This window comes from Colobus angolensis, unplaced genomic scaffold, assembly GCF_000951035.1.
Source record: "Colobus angolensis palliatus isolate OR3802 unplaced genomic scaffold, Cang.pa_1.0 Scaffold103, whole genome shotgun sequence".
In the NCBI taxonomy this organism is placed as follows: Eukaryota; Metazoa; Chordata; class Mammalia; order Primates; family Cercopithecidae; genus Colobus; species Colobus angolensis.
This window is the reverse complement of record NW_012111253.1, coordinates 6,018,180-6,031,987: the sequence shown is the minus strand read 5'-3', so window position 1 is coordinate 6,031,987 and position 13,808 is coordinate 6,018,180. Positions and strand designations below refer to the sequence as shown.

Sequence of the window (13,808 nt, the reverse complement as noted above, 5' to 3'; positions counted from 1 at the left end):
GTTGGTGTGCTGCACCCATCAACTCGTCAGCACCCATCAATTCATCATTTATATCAGGTATAACTCCCCAATGCAATCCCTCCCCCCTCCCCCCTGCATCTTTATTTTTAGTCATTTTTCACTTTCTTAATATTTTATACTTTTGCCTTCAGTTTGCCAAGGAATGAAATGTTATCTAAATATATCAACACATTATAATTTTCTCAGTTTTAAATAATCCTAAAACCATATGGGCTCGCATCCTGGTTCTGATACTTATCACCTCTTTTTTTCCCCCACCTTTAGGTGACTTTGTTTCTTCCTAGTAAATGTAATAATAAAAGTAACACTTGCTTTTCCTATATCTATAATGCTACTGTGAGGAGGGAGCAAGACAGTAGATTTGTGATAATTGTAAATCACTGTACATCTTCCTATCTCCCTCCACCTAGTATAAACCTGGAAACAACATTAAGTATCACTGTCTAGGGGACCAGTTAATTATATCATACTAAACTGCATGGCCAAATATGAATTAGGTAAATATTTATGTGTTGATAGGGAACAATGACAGGGAACGATGCAAACAACATTATACTATACTCCAATCTGTGATCAAAAAATTAACCGCCATGAAGTTTAAAAAAAAAATAATTCTCACATACATAGATTCGATAGGACAGCTAAAGGTCTAACCTTTTAAGCAATCAATTTATTTGGAAATTCCTAAGAATGTTATTTAAAACTTCCAAATATTCTGAAACACATTAAAAAGTAATCTGACATGTTCTTAAAGATTTACTATAATCAGTTATATTCTTAAGTGTTCTAAATAGCGATTTTCTCTTAAAACAAAACAGCACCAACCATGCTTATTTCTGCTTTTTCTGTTATTAATATTTTATATTGCCCTTGCCCTTTTGAGCTTCAATTCCTTATCTGTAAGATCTGAAATCTGCAGCCTATTCATGCGCCTGATGTGGGCATTAAATGAGAACATAAATAAGGTGCACTAAAATGGTAACTTCTCATGTTCTAATCTTCAGAGCCAGATTTTCTTCGAACTCATAATGTTAAGGAGCTTCTAAGTGAGGACCTGAAAGGTTTTCCAATACACGCAATTTAAAGTTTTAAGTCTGGGCCAGGTGTGGTGGCTCACACCTGTAATCCCAGCACTTTGGGAGGCCGAGGCAGGTGGATCACCTGAAGCCAGAAGTTTGAGACTAGCCTGGCCAACATGGTGAAACCCTATCTTTATTAAAAATACAAAATTAGCCAGGCATGGTGGCAGGCGCCTGTAACCCCAGCTACTTGGGAGGCTGAGACAGGAGAATCACTTGAACCCGAGAGGGAGAGGTTGCAGTGAGCCGAGATCACGCCATTGCACTCCAGCCTAGGCAACAAGAGTGAAACTCTGTCTCAAATAAATAAATAAAGTTTTACGTCTGTACTCTACGGCCTTTACTTTGGCTACTTTTTCACCTGGAGTTTGAATTTTATGTCAGGTTTCATGATATGAAACTTATCTTGCCAAATAGCAACACCACTTATAGGATGTCATTTAACAAATGTTTGAATTTTTTTCTATACAAGGTGGTCTCTGCTTGTAATGGTCTTACTTATTTTTCCTTTTTTTTTTTTTTTTTTTGAGATGGAGTCTTGCTCTGTCACCTAGGCTGGAGTGCAGTGGCGCGATCTTGGCTCACTGCAACCTCCGCCTCCCGGGTTTACGCCATTCTCCTGCCTCAGCCTCCCGAGTAGCTGGGACTACAGGCGCCCGCCACCTCGCCCGGCTAGTTTTTTGTATTTTTAGTAGAGACCGGGTTTCACCGTGTAGCTCAGGATGGTCTCGATCTCCTGACCTCGTGATCCGCCCGTCTCGGCCTCCCTAAGTGCTGGGATTACAGGCTTGAGCCACCGCGCCCGGCCTAAAGATTCTTAAAAAAGAGAAAACATCAAGAAAGTACAAAGACATGATACTACTATAAATTAATTTGATTATAAACATTTAGAAGGCTGTGATATGTAGCTTACAACCAAGAACACAGAACTTACTTTAATGAGATTAGCACCTCCTTTTTCACAACCAATATGAAATTTTTTCTCAGAAGTTTGAAAGGCCAGTAACTCCTTTGTCACTCCAAGGTGGCCCTCTAAGATCGTCTCTTCAATACCCGTTTCTCCTGTTCTTTTAACATCATCCTGCCAAAGGCGGGGGGTTGGGGGTGGGGGGGGAGAGATCAAATGTCTAGCTTACGAAAGGGAGGTAAAGAGGGAGAGAGGAGCCAGAACAAGACAGAGCTGGAGGGATATGAGATAATTTCCTTAAGTCTTTCCATTCAAACAAGTTTGTTTTCTTCAGAACTTTCTAGAAATTGGCTTTATGAACTACTAGAAGAAATGCTAATTTGAAGGCTAAAAACTACAAATCTCTTCAGAAATAAATTCCTGTATCATTTTGCCTAAGTAAAAAGTATCAGATGTTATGATCAAAAGTTCTGCTCTATCAGACTTATTTTTGACATAAACAATTCAAGAATACTTTTTTTTAAAATGAGAATTTGCAAAAAGGCCCAAAATGCTAAAATAAAAGAAGCTGAACATCAGTATTTCAAGTCTCAAGTAAGCAATTCATTTTACAAAACTAGATATGCATTCATTTTTGTGAATCGCAGGTTACTAATGTCCACCGATGCAGAGTATATTCTTTGGTCCCTTTTATCAATCTTTGGAGTTTTCCATTTAACCAAAATGCTCAAAAAATATAAACCATCAATAAAACATTCTATTTATTAATAATGACATATAAATGGAGTATTATCTGCAACTTACCCTAATTCTTTTAAGCCAATCAATTTCATTATTGAGAAGAACTTCAGCATTGGGTACATTAATATTACTATTGTAAGCATAATTAAGAAGGTGTCTTAAAAGAGTAAAATAGTCGCCTGAATGTTTAGCTCTCTCTCTTGCTGTGCTCTGGAAACAAAGTAGAATAATATCAATTTACATGTCTATCCTCAAAATCCACTTTTTTAAAAACCCAGAGTTAGAGGACTACCACAGTACGGGAAATTAAGTAGTACTTCATTTATTAAATATAGACTGTCCTGACTTTAATGCAAGCTAAAACCACAAATTTCTGAATGTTTCTTGTTTAAAGAATGAATCACATTGAATTGATAGGCATATTTTAAAGTCTCTCACCCCCAAAACAGTAAAGAGTAGAGTAATGAAGAAAAGTAGAGGCCGGTGTCCCATGCAACATCTGGTGCACATTAAAAAGAACTGCTCCTGTGCCACCTGACGAACAGTTCTGAAATAAAAATGTTTCACATTTAATACATTATTCCAATTTAAAAAAAATGATTATAACATTGTTCCCTCTTGGGGAGGAGGGGTGGGGGGAGTATAAGAGGGAGATAAATTAATAGTAAGGATACAGGATTACTCTACTTACACACACCAAGCACTCAAGCTAACACCACATAATACATGAACTTAAGCTGTATGTCCAGGACTATAACCTCAAATTGACACTAAGAGTTTGAGGGATACTACCTTCTAACACCTCTTTCTTGGAACAGGCTGGAAATGTTCCTCTATATACCAAATGCTCTACTACAATAAACTTTATGCATCTTTTTGGCCTTCCACAGAATTTTTATTCAACTATGGTTTTGCACAACAGCTCTGTGGAAATTCTGTAGTAACCACAGTAATGCTATTGTGGCATATGTCTCTTATACCAGGGGTCCCCAAACCCCAGGCCAGAAGGACGAGTGAGCATTATGGCCTGAGCTCCGCCTCCTGTCAGATCAGCGGTAGCATTAGAATCTCATAGGAGCGCAAACCCTACTGAACCACACATGCAAGGGTTCTTCTAGCTTATGTGCCCCTTATGAGAATCTAATGCCTCATGATCTGAGGTGGAATCCTTTCATCCTGAAACCATCCCCCACTACCTCCCTGATCCATGGAAAACTGTCTTCTATGAAACTGGTCCCTGGTGCCAAAAGGGTTGGGAACTGCTGCCTTATACCGTACTGGCAGTTCCAAAAGCACGGTCCCCAGAGCAGCAACATCAGCATTATCTGGAAACTTGTTAGAAATGCCAATTCTCAGGCTCCAATGCAGACCTCCCGAATCAGAAATACTAGAGGTGGGGCCCAGCAATGTGTTAATAAACTCTTCAGGTGAATCTGATGTGCACTAAAGACTGAGAACCACAGGCCGGGTACGGTGGCTCATGCCTGTAATCCCTGCACTTTGGGAGGGTAAGGCAGACGGATCACGAAGTCAAGAGGTCAAGACCATCCTGGCCAACATGGTGAAACCCTGTCTCTACTAAAAATACAAAAATTAGCCGGGCGTGGTGGTGCACGCTTGGGAGGCTGAGGCAGAAGAATCACTTGAACCTGGAAGGCAGAGGTTGCAGTGAGCCGAGATCACGCCACTGCACTCCTCCAGCTTGGTGACAGAGCGAGACTCCATCTCAAAAAAAAAAAAAAAGATTGAGAACCACAATACCGTATTTTCTCTCTGATGACCCTTGGGAAAAACTTGTCTCATGATTCTCAGATCTGGGAATCATGGATCTATCTTTTTTAAAAACTGCGTTATGTACTACATAGATCTTACTAGAATAAAATGCTCCAAGAGGGCAGAGACATCATCTATTTAGTTAACATTGTGCCTCTGGAACCTAGGATAGTATCTGGCATATAGGGGGAGCTCAAGAACCAGTTATCAAATGTGTAGTCTATCTCCATTACAAAGTAAGCTCTTTCAGGGTAGAGGCTTTCTTGATGCCAGAGGTCCTGGCACCTAGAATGACGTATGACACATGGAAGATGCTCAACAAGTACCTGCCAAGCATTTGTGAATATCTTACAGACATCACAAACTGCATTTCATGGATAACTACATTTCTGTCTTTGTGCTAGTTCCTAGGTAAGTCAGAACCTATTTTTATTTATTTATTTATTTTTTGAGACAGAGTTTCGCTCTTGTTGCCCAGGCTGGAGTGCAATGGCACTATCTCAGCTCACTGCAACCTCTGCCTCTGAGGTTCCAGCGATTCTCCTGCCTCAGCCTCCTGAGTAGCTGGGATTATAGGTATATGCCACCACACCTGGCTAATTTTGTATTTTTAGTAGAGGCGGGGTTTTTCCATGTTGGTCAGGCTGGTCTCGAACTCCCGACCTCAGATGATCCGCTCACCTCGGGCTCCCAAAGTGCTGGGACTACAGGCGTGAGCCTCTGAGCCCAGCCCTCAGAACCTAATTTAAAGTACAGGTGTAAAGGACCTGACAGCATACATTCTGTGTACTAATCTCCCTCCCTAGAGGGTATCTTAGGTTTCTGAAAACAGTCTATAGGCCTATAAATCAGAGGGATTCAGAAGTCCCTAAAATTTTTGGAGGTAGAGTTTAGGGGGGACCCAAGTAAACCAAAGTTAGGCATATCTAGTTTTTTGGGAGCAAGCCCATAACTTACTCAGATTTTCAAAGGTATATGTTATTCCCACTGCTTTGGTTTACTAATTTTTCAACAAGCTAGGTATGCAGCCCAAATGTGGGGGTGGGGGGCAATAAAAAGTTGATGCTTGTCAATTCCTGATAAAACTTTCCTGAGCAAATGCAGACTTCTATAGTGCTTCAAAAGAAACATATTTCTGTCAACTAATCTTGTTGCCTCTATCTTCACAATAGTCAGTCCCTTTTATTTTAGACAGGGTTTCCCTCTGTCACCCAGGCTGGAGTTTAGTGGCATGATCCTAGCTCATTGTAACCTCAAACTCTTGGGTTCAAGCAATCTTCCCACCTCAGCCTCCTGAGTAGTTAGCACTAAATGTGCATGCTACCACATCCAGTTAAAACAAAAATTATTTTTTTGAGACTGGGTCTCGCTCTGTCACCCAGGCTAGAGTGCAGCGGCACGATCACGGCTCCCAGTAGCCTCATCCTCCCTGGGCTCAGGTGATCTGCCCACCTTAGCTTCCTGAGTAGTTGGGATTACATGCATGTGCACCATGCCCGGCTTATTTTTTCTATTTTCTTTAGAGACAAGGTCCCACTATGTTGCTCAGGCTGGTCTCGAACTCCTGGTCTCAAGTGATTCTCCTGTCTTGGCCTCTCAAAGTGCTGGGACTACAACCATGAACCACTGCACGCAGCCCACTGTCATCTTTCATTTGAATTCATAAAATAGCTTGCTTTTCCTGCTATCCTAAATACTATTCTTAACCAGAATAAACTTACAAAGTTAAGGCGGAGCACATCATTTCTCTGCTTAAAACCCTCTGAAAGATTCCCATCTCACTTAGGGTCAAAGTCAATGTCTTCATGATGACCTATAAAAACCCTCATTGGGTGTTTGTTATCCTCTCTGACTTTACTCCCCGTCCCCTACTGCCTCTGTTCCATCCACTTCAGTTTCCTTGCTGTTCTTTCACATGTCAGGCATGTTCTTGACATGCCTGGACATATATATGTTGTTTTTTTCTCTACACTTTCCCCATGAGCCACATGGATTATTACTTTGCTCTGAAAGGTAATGATAAAAGGTGACCTCTAAACAAAGCTATCACCTTTGTGAAGTCTTCTTCAACCACCCTATAAAAAACTGAACTGCACTCATGCCCCGTACTACACAGCCCCTTTTCCTGTTGTACACATCACCCCCATAGCACTTATTCCTATCTGATATACTTCTCGTATGTCTTCTCTTCTCCCATGCCTTTTGGCATGTAAGCTCCTAGAAGGCTAAGATTTTGTCCGTTTTGCCATATCCACGGTGGGTAGTGTCTTATATACAACAGGTATTTGATCAATATTTACCAAACATATACATGAGACTGCCTACACCACATTAAAATCAAACGCTGCTTAGACCTTAGCACCATAGGCCTTCTGTCAAACTGACTCCCACTAACCTCCTTTACAGTATTATCCTTGACTCCTTTTCTAAACATTAAACCAACTACTCAGCTCTGCTCTGAAAGCACTACCCCAAGAGTGGCAAAGTCAAATGCTTTCATGGATCAGAGAGGTAACATAAGTGAGTTAACTAGGCAGGGAATAAAACAACAGGCTGTGGAAACAGCAGAAAAGAGTATCATTTATCTAAAAGAATTTAAATCCACTGCAACTAATTACAATAAAATAAAGTCAGTGTCATGATGTGGAAGCAGACCATCTAATAGGAACAGAGGTCTGGGAAACCTTTCCTAGTTTAGGGATAAGGAAAAGTTTCTAGAATATGTGGCATTTAAGTTGAAACTTCTGAGTAAGTAGAAGCAGGGAGCAAATTATGGAGTGCTTATAAGCCAAATTTAAAAGTCTGAACTTAATTCAAAGATAATGGGAAGACATGGAAAGATTTTAAGCAGGAAAGCAACATGATCATATTTTCTAGAGAGCACTCTGCTTGTCGTGTAGTGAACAGATTAGAGGAGTACAACACTACAGGTGGGAAGATCAAGGATACTATGATTGTCCAGGCAATGGGTACAGACTGCTTAGATTAGGGTAGATTATGAGGAGGAAAGTGTATGGAGTCCAAAGACACATGAAGTAAAAGCCACATAACTGGGAGAAGGAGGGGGGGAGAGAGAATACATTGGCAATGACCATCTTCTACTTTGATGCACATATAAATCCTACCCAAACACAAACTCACATGCTACATCCAGCACAAAACCTTCACTTTTGCTCCTTCCGGGTAGAAAGTAAGATATTCCCTTTCCAATTCTCAAAGTATTTTACCTTTTATGGCACCAATTTCTGTCTCAAAGTTGCTTGAATGCAAGAACTGCCTTATTTGACTTTGGTTTTAATGGCCAAGCACATACATAGGGATTCACAAATTTGCTGGTGGATTATAATTACACCCAGAGCCCAATTTGTGTGGCAGAAATGTCAGAACTCAAGAGGTAGAAAACCTTCAGTCTTAGTTTTAGCATTTAGTGATGATTATGTCCTTATCAGTCATTTAATTTCTACAGTCCTTGTGCCTCTCCATCAGCAAAGTCTACTTCTGAGTTGCTATAGGGATTAAGTGAGAAGTACCTTGTAAGTAACTATGCTTAAATGTTACCGTAGGATTATAAACTCTATCTGAGGGGCAGACTTGTACACAGCTCACAATCCCTTATCTGAAACCCCTGGGGCCAGTATGTATTTGGGGATTCAGTTTTTTTTTTTTTTTTTATATGGAGTTTCACTCTTATTGTCCAGGCTGGAGTACAATGGCGTGATCTCAGCTCACTGCAACCTCTGCCTTCCGGGAAGCGATTCTCCTGCCTCAGGCTCCCAAGTAGCTGGGATTACAGATGCCCACCACAAAGCCCAACTAATTTTTTGTATTTTTAGTAGAGTCGGGGTTTCACCATGTTGGCCATGTTGGTCTAGAACTCCTGACCTGCCTCAGCCTCCCAAAGTGCAGGGATTACAGGCGTGAGCCACCGCACCCGGCCTGGGGATTCAGATTTTAGAATATTAATGCCAATGATTAATATCCAAGTTGGACTTGCTGTCAAATTCTTACAAATAGGAAATAATGGATTTTGAACCTACATAGGTATTCAGATATTCATAAAAATCAGGTACTTAAAACTCAAAAAAATCCTAACTTAGAACACCCTCTTTATTATTGCAGACAATACGGTGACATAATGAGATAACATGCTTTCTACAGTACTTTACCACACTGCATGCAAGTTTCAGGGAAGAGAGGGGCAAAATGGTTCTGACTTATATAAGGGTAATTTTCATAAAGGGTAGAGGGCAAAAAACTCTGTTAAACCAAGTTCCTTAATAGTTACTAGACTAAGAGGTGAAATAACTTCCTAATTTAAATTTTTTTAAAAAAAAATCAACATAGAATAAGAAACTTGCTACCCTCCAGGTTTGACATCATTAAAACTGTTGGCTAATCATCTTTCCTATCCTCACCATTCCCACATGTATGTATCATTAAATGGAACTAGACTTACTAAACCTATTTATCTTTTCCAATGTGCAGAATTGTCTTCTCAAGGAGATAGCACGCCCAACCTGATTTGTGGGGATCCTGTTAAAAGAGTTTCTGAATAGGTTGAACTGGATGTCTTCAAAGAACTTACACCAAGGAACTTCTTAAAATAAGTGACATTCACACTTTAAATCCACTAAATCACTTTAGACTCTAAAGTGACATTCCCACTTCAGACTCTACATCCTCTTGAGTAGGCAAGTTGAATCCTACCCCCCACAGTATGTACATTTTTAAAACTTTACTTATCACTATGCTTCTTCATTTCAACAAATGGCTTATTGTGACTTTACATTAACCTTTCATCAATGAATTTTGTCATTATTGAATGGCATGTGACTGAACGATGAAAGTAAACATTTTGTGTCTTTTCACAAAATATAGATAAAACAGATTAATTACATATAATGGTGACACTATTAGAGCTCAAGTTTATAAAGTTACCATATACGAAGGTCAGGAGGATGGAAACCAACATTTTCTATAAATCTGACCGACTTACACAAAAAAGAAGCCCAAAACAAAATTACTGCCACTGATTAAACGCTCTTGAAATGGAAACATGAGCTTCATAACTTATCTTTATTCTCAGTGTAAACTGCAAAAGTTCTTACAATGACCCTGTCTTACAAATTTCATACCAAATTCTGTTTGGCTTTAAAAAAACCTGGCATCTAGGAATCTAAGATAGGAGGCTAATATCCTATATAATTTAAATCTTGCACACTAGATTTTTAGAAACAGGCTAACCTATATACCTCCTAGGTAAAACTAAATTCTAGAATTAGAAAAAAAATCATGCTTTGACAATTAATATTGGCATTTGCAGAGACTAAAACCAAACAAATTTAGGTTAAACAAAACACTATTTTCCTCAATACCAATATGCTATAGAGACAATAAATATTTAATTTTTGGGACACATTTTACCAGCCTAAAAGAATTTACTCCATTTACAAAAGTAAGTTTCTTACAATTATAAAAGACACATACTTGCTGTGACAGTGCAACAGTAAGTCAATGATGAATGTCTGCCAAGCCTTTTCTTTACTAAGAGCATCTAAGGCTGTTGGAATCAAGGCAAAACACAAGGTCATCACTTCCAATGCTTCACAGCAAACCTGTTCGTCTTCCAAGTCCGGCTCATTGCCTGCATTGGTCTGTAAAATTATAATCAAGAACAAATTACCCAAAGAGGTTAAGAAAATTCTTATACGACTTCTATTTAGTGCTTAAAACTCACCTACTCACTTAAACCACCTGGCCTCAGCCTCTCAAAGGCTGCATGTAACTCTTGAGGCCCCTTTAGAATAGTCCGTAAATGACTATAATAGAAAATAAAGTCTAATTCCATTATTTTCCTATGTCTCAAGGAGGGTTGGAGGAGCACACTACCTATTTTTTTTTTTTTTTTTTGAGACTTTCTGAGTTGTTTACTTCTGAACCAACAACCAATCCTTTCTCAAGAACCACAATAGCACTTAGGTACTTTCGACTAGTTCCATTATGTTGCTTGCCTATTGTGCCATTTTATTCAAAATCAATTGTCTTTGACTATTCAGGAAGGGTATCGAAGACTTACAACCTAAAATATGCTTGGAGAGGTACCTAATGAATTCTAATCTGACTTTATTAATCCAAAAGTAGTAACTATAGTACATGCCTGAAACAGAGTAAGTATTCAGTTAATATGCTGAATGACTACCCAGGGCTGTGCCAGACAAATACTATGGAACATCAACATATACCCTAGGCGAATCAGGGTTATGTTGGCCATGTAAAGGAAGCTCTACCAAGCCAGGGAAGTTTCTGTAACTCAATTTTTCCTTCTAAATATGTAGCATCAGGGACAGGTACACATGATAAATGAAAAAGCCAACCACAGTTTCTCTTCTGTAGATAATTTGCTTAATCTAATAGAAGGTCAGGAATGATATCTAATTGGCTAACAGTCTTATTTTTGACGGCTTCAAGAGAATAAAACAAAAAAAAAAACACTTAAATGCCATACCATAACTGACAAACCAAAATTTACGCAGGACAGAAAGATGATAAAAGAAAAAGGAGAACGGGATAAAGCTAATTTAGTATGAGATAATTATATCTGACCCCCACAAGAAGCAGAAAAAGGCAATTTCATTTAAAAAGCAGCCCCATAGCAGGATTCTTAAGTACTTCATTTTCAAAGTAAAATTTTACCATATTCTCAATATAGCTATCAGTTAATTTTCAACCATTAAGATGCAAGTGACTGAATTTTTAAAAATAGCAAACCTAATAAAAATCAAACCACAAGCACAATTAAGAAACATTTGCTTACAAGGAATATAGTTCTGTGATAATTCTTACCTTCTCATAAATTTTAGTGATTTCTTCATTTGGGCTAAATACTAGCTGTAGCGACCCACATCCTGATGCCCAGATAATTTTTTGTATAGCTCTAATTACACAAATATCAGGCATATATCTTGAAGCCTGCAAGATAATGAGTAAATAGAACTGTTGATAGAATGAGAGTGAAATTATGTTTAGAAAAACAAAAATGTTTCACCTTGTAAAGGAAACAGGAATTACTGTGTAGTATCATTGTCTTTAAATTCCCAAGTTGCCTCCGTCTTAAAAAAAGAAAAGAAAAGAAAAGAAAAAAGGTTGGGGGGAGCCCTCTGGCTCTGTCACCCAGTCTAGAGTACAGTGGTGTGATCACAGCTCACTACAAACTCGAACTCCTGGGCTCAAGAGATCCTCCTACCTCAGGCTCCCAAGTAGGTGGAACTCCAGGCATCTGCCACTACACCTGGCTTATTCCCCACCTCCAGCCTTTAAACAGCAATACAGCAAAGTATGCTTCCCAAGTTATCTAGCTCTTTACTATTATATTTTAATACTACAAAGATGACAATCTTTCCACTTGTAGTTTCTTATCCAAGAAAAATGAAAACTTATGTCTACACAAACACTTGTACACAATGTTCACATCAGCTTTATTCACAGCCAAGAAGGGAAAACGATCCAACTGTCCTTCACAAAGTAATACGGATAAACAAAATGTGGAATATTCACATGGTTACTAGTTAGCAATAAAAAGGAATGAACTACTGATCCACACAACATAGGTAATTCTCGGTCATTATTCTTAGTGAAAGAAGCCCAACACAAAAGAACACATACTATAATCCATCTATATAAAACTCTAGAAGACAAAAAACACTCTCTAGGGACAAAAAGAGCAGTGGTTACCTGGGGAAAGAATAAACTGCAAAAGGGCATAAAGAAAGAGTGATGAAAATATTTGGTTTTGACCGCAGCAGTGTTTTCACACATATATGCCAAAATTCACCGAATCTGGGCTGGGCACGGTGGCTCATGCCTGCAATCCCAGCACCTTGGGAGGCTGAGGCAGGAGGATCACCTGAGGTCAGGAGTTCGAGACCAGCCTGGCCAACATCGTGAAACCCCCATCTCTACTAAAAATACAAAAATAGCCGGGCATGGTCGGGGGGGCACCTGTAATCCCAGCTACTCTGGAGGCTGAGGTTGCAGTGAGCCGAGATGGCACCACTGTACTCCAGCCTAGGCAACAGAGTGAGACTCTTGTCTCAAAAAAAAAAAAAAAAAAAAAAAAAAAAAAAAAAAAAAATCACCCAATCTGTATACTTTAAAAGGATGCTGTTTATTATACATATAGTTGATTAAAAACAGAAAGTACTAATATTAATAGTAGACAAAACTGATACTAAGGGAACATTATCTAAAGGATGAGACAGTGGTTAAAATAAGTGGGCCTAGGAAAGTTAAAATTGTGACAGAAGTCTTGATAAAACTAACCTCATCAGATATCTGCTGAGCAAGACGAACTGACACATTTCTAAGCATGCACTCGGATGATGGATTAGGAATGCTCTGAAGGGCACTTTGTAGCACCACTGCTTGATCATGGGTAACTTGGTTGATCTGAAAAAAGTTAATCATTTTATTTGGAGTAAATAATTTGTACACAACCAGACCTAACCATTTGTTCTTCATTCATCACCCACTCCCTCAGAACGACTTCCTTGCATACACACATTATAGAACCTGTGGCAACCTCCATGAAAAGCACTGCCAACAAAGTGGGCTTCCTCTCTTGCGCACTGTAGTGGCATATGTCTGCAAATCCTCATTCTAGAGCAATCAATTCGTGTCTCTAAAGCTGGGCTCAGCTTAACTTGCAGGGGATAATGATAACTAAACAGCCTGGTTCCCTTCTAGAGACTCAGTAAAGTATTGTATGTCTTTTATGTACATGCCTTGGGCAGACCCTGCTTGCATTCCCCATTGTTATCACGTTTTGCTTTGAAAAAAAGAAAAATTAAGGAATACTGAAAAAGCAGTAAGAGGACTAATGTACAAAAGGTACCCTAGTTTTTACTTAACAGTATAATCAAGTTGTTAAATCAGTGACAGATAGTTGTTAGCGAGGTAATTCTAACTGCCTTCAAGCTGCAACTCCCCTCCTATATATATACTGTAAGTATTTCTACAATATTATTTTAAGATATTTCTATATTACTAATTTTGCACTGGGCTCCCTACTGTGAGCTCATTGAGATTAGAGGTTATTATGTACCTCTGTATCCATAGTGGCACATACTCTGAATAAATATTGAAGAAAGGTGAAAGTGGATACATGTAATTGTTTTCTGCATACTTCACTGAGCATCTGTGTCAGGGATCATGACAAAAATCTGTTTTTATCCCAACAAGAAGCTGCCTTTTTACTTACCTAATAAGAACTACTTAAAAAAAAAAAAAAA

At 38.9% G+C, this 13,808-nt stretch overlaps 1 protein-coding gene across 1 annotated transcript in view; it reads right to left on the bottom strand.

Annotated features, from left to right (window-relative positions):
- Positions 1-13,808, bottom strand: part of USP9X (ubiquitin specific peptidase 9, X-linked) — a 154,875-nt gene that overhangs the window by 33,524 nt on the left and 107,543 nt on the right. The window contains exons 22-28 of the mRNA XM_011942716.1: positions 13,302-13,345; positions 12,841-12,966; positions 11,365-11,490; positions 10,009-10,175; positions 3,187-3,295; positions 2,812-2,958; positions 2,035-2,181 (exon numbers count right to left, since the gene is read on the bottom strand). Coding sequence (XP_011798106.1) covers positions 2,035-2,181; positions 2,812-2,958; positions 3,187-3,295; positions 10,009-10,175; positions 11,365-11,490; positions 12,841-12,966; positions 13,302-13,345 — 866 coding nt within the window. The remainder of the gene's footprint in view (positions 1-2,034; positions 2,182-2,811; positions 2,959-3,186; positions 3,296-10,008; positions 10,176-11,364; positions 11,491-12,840; positions 12,967-13,301; positions 13,346-13,808) is intronic.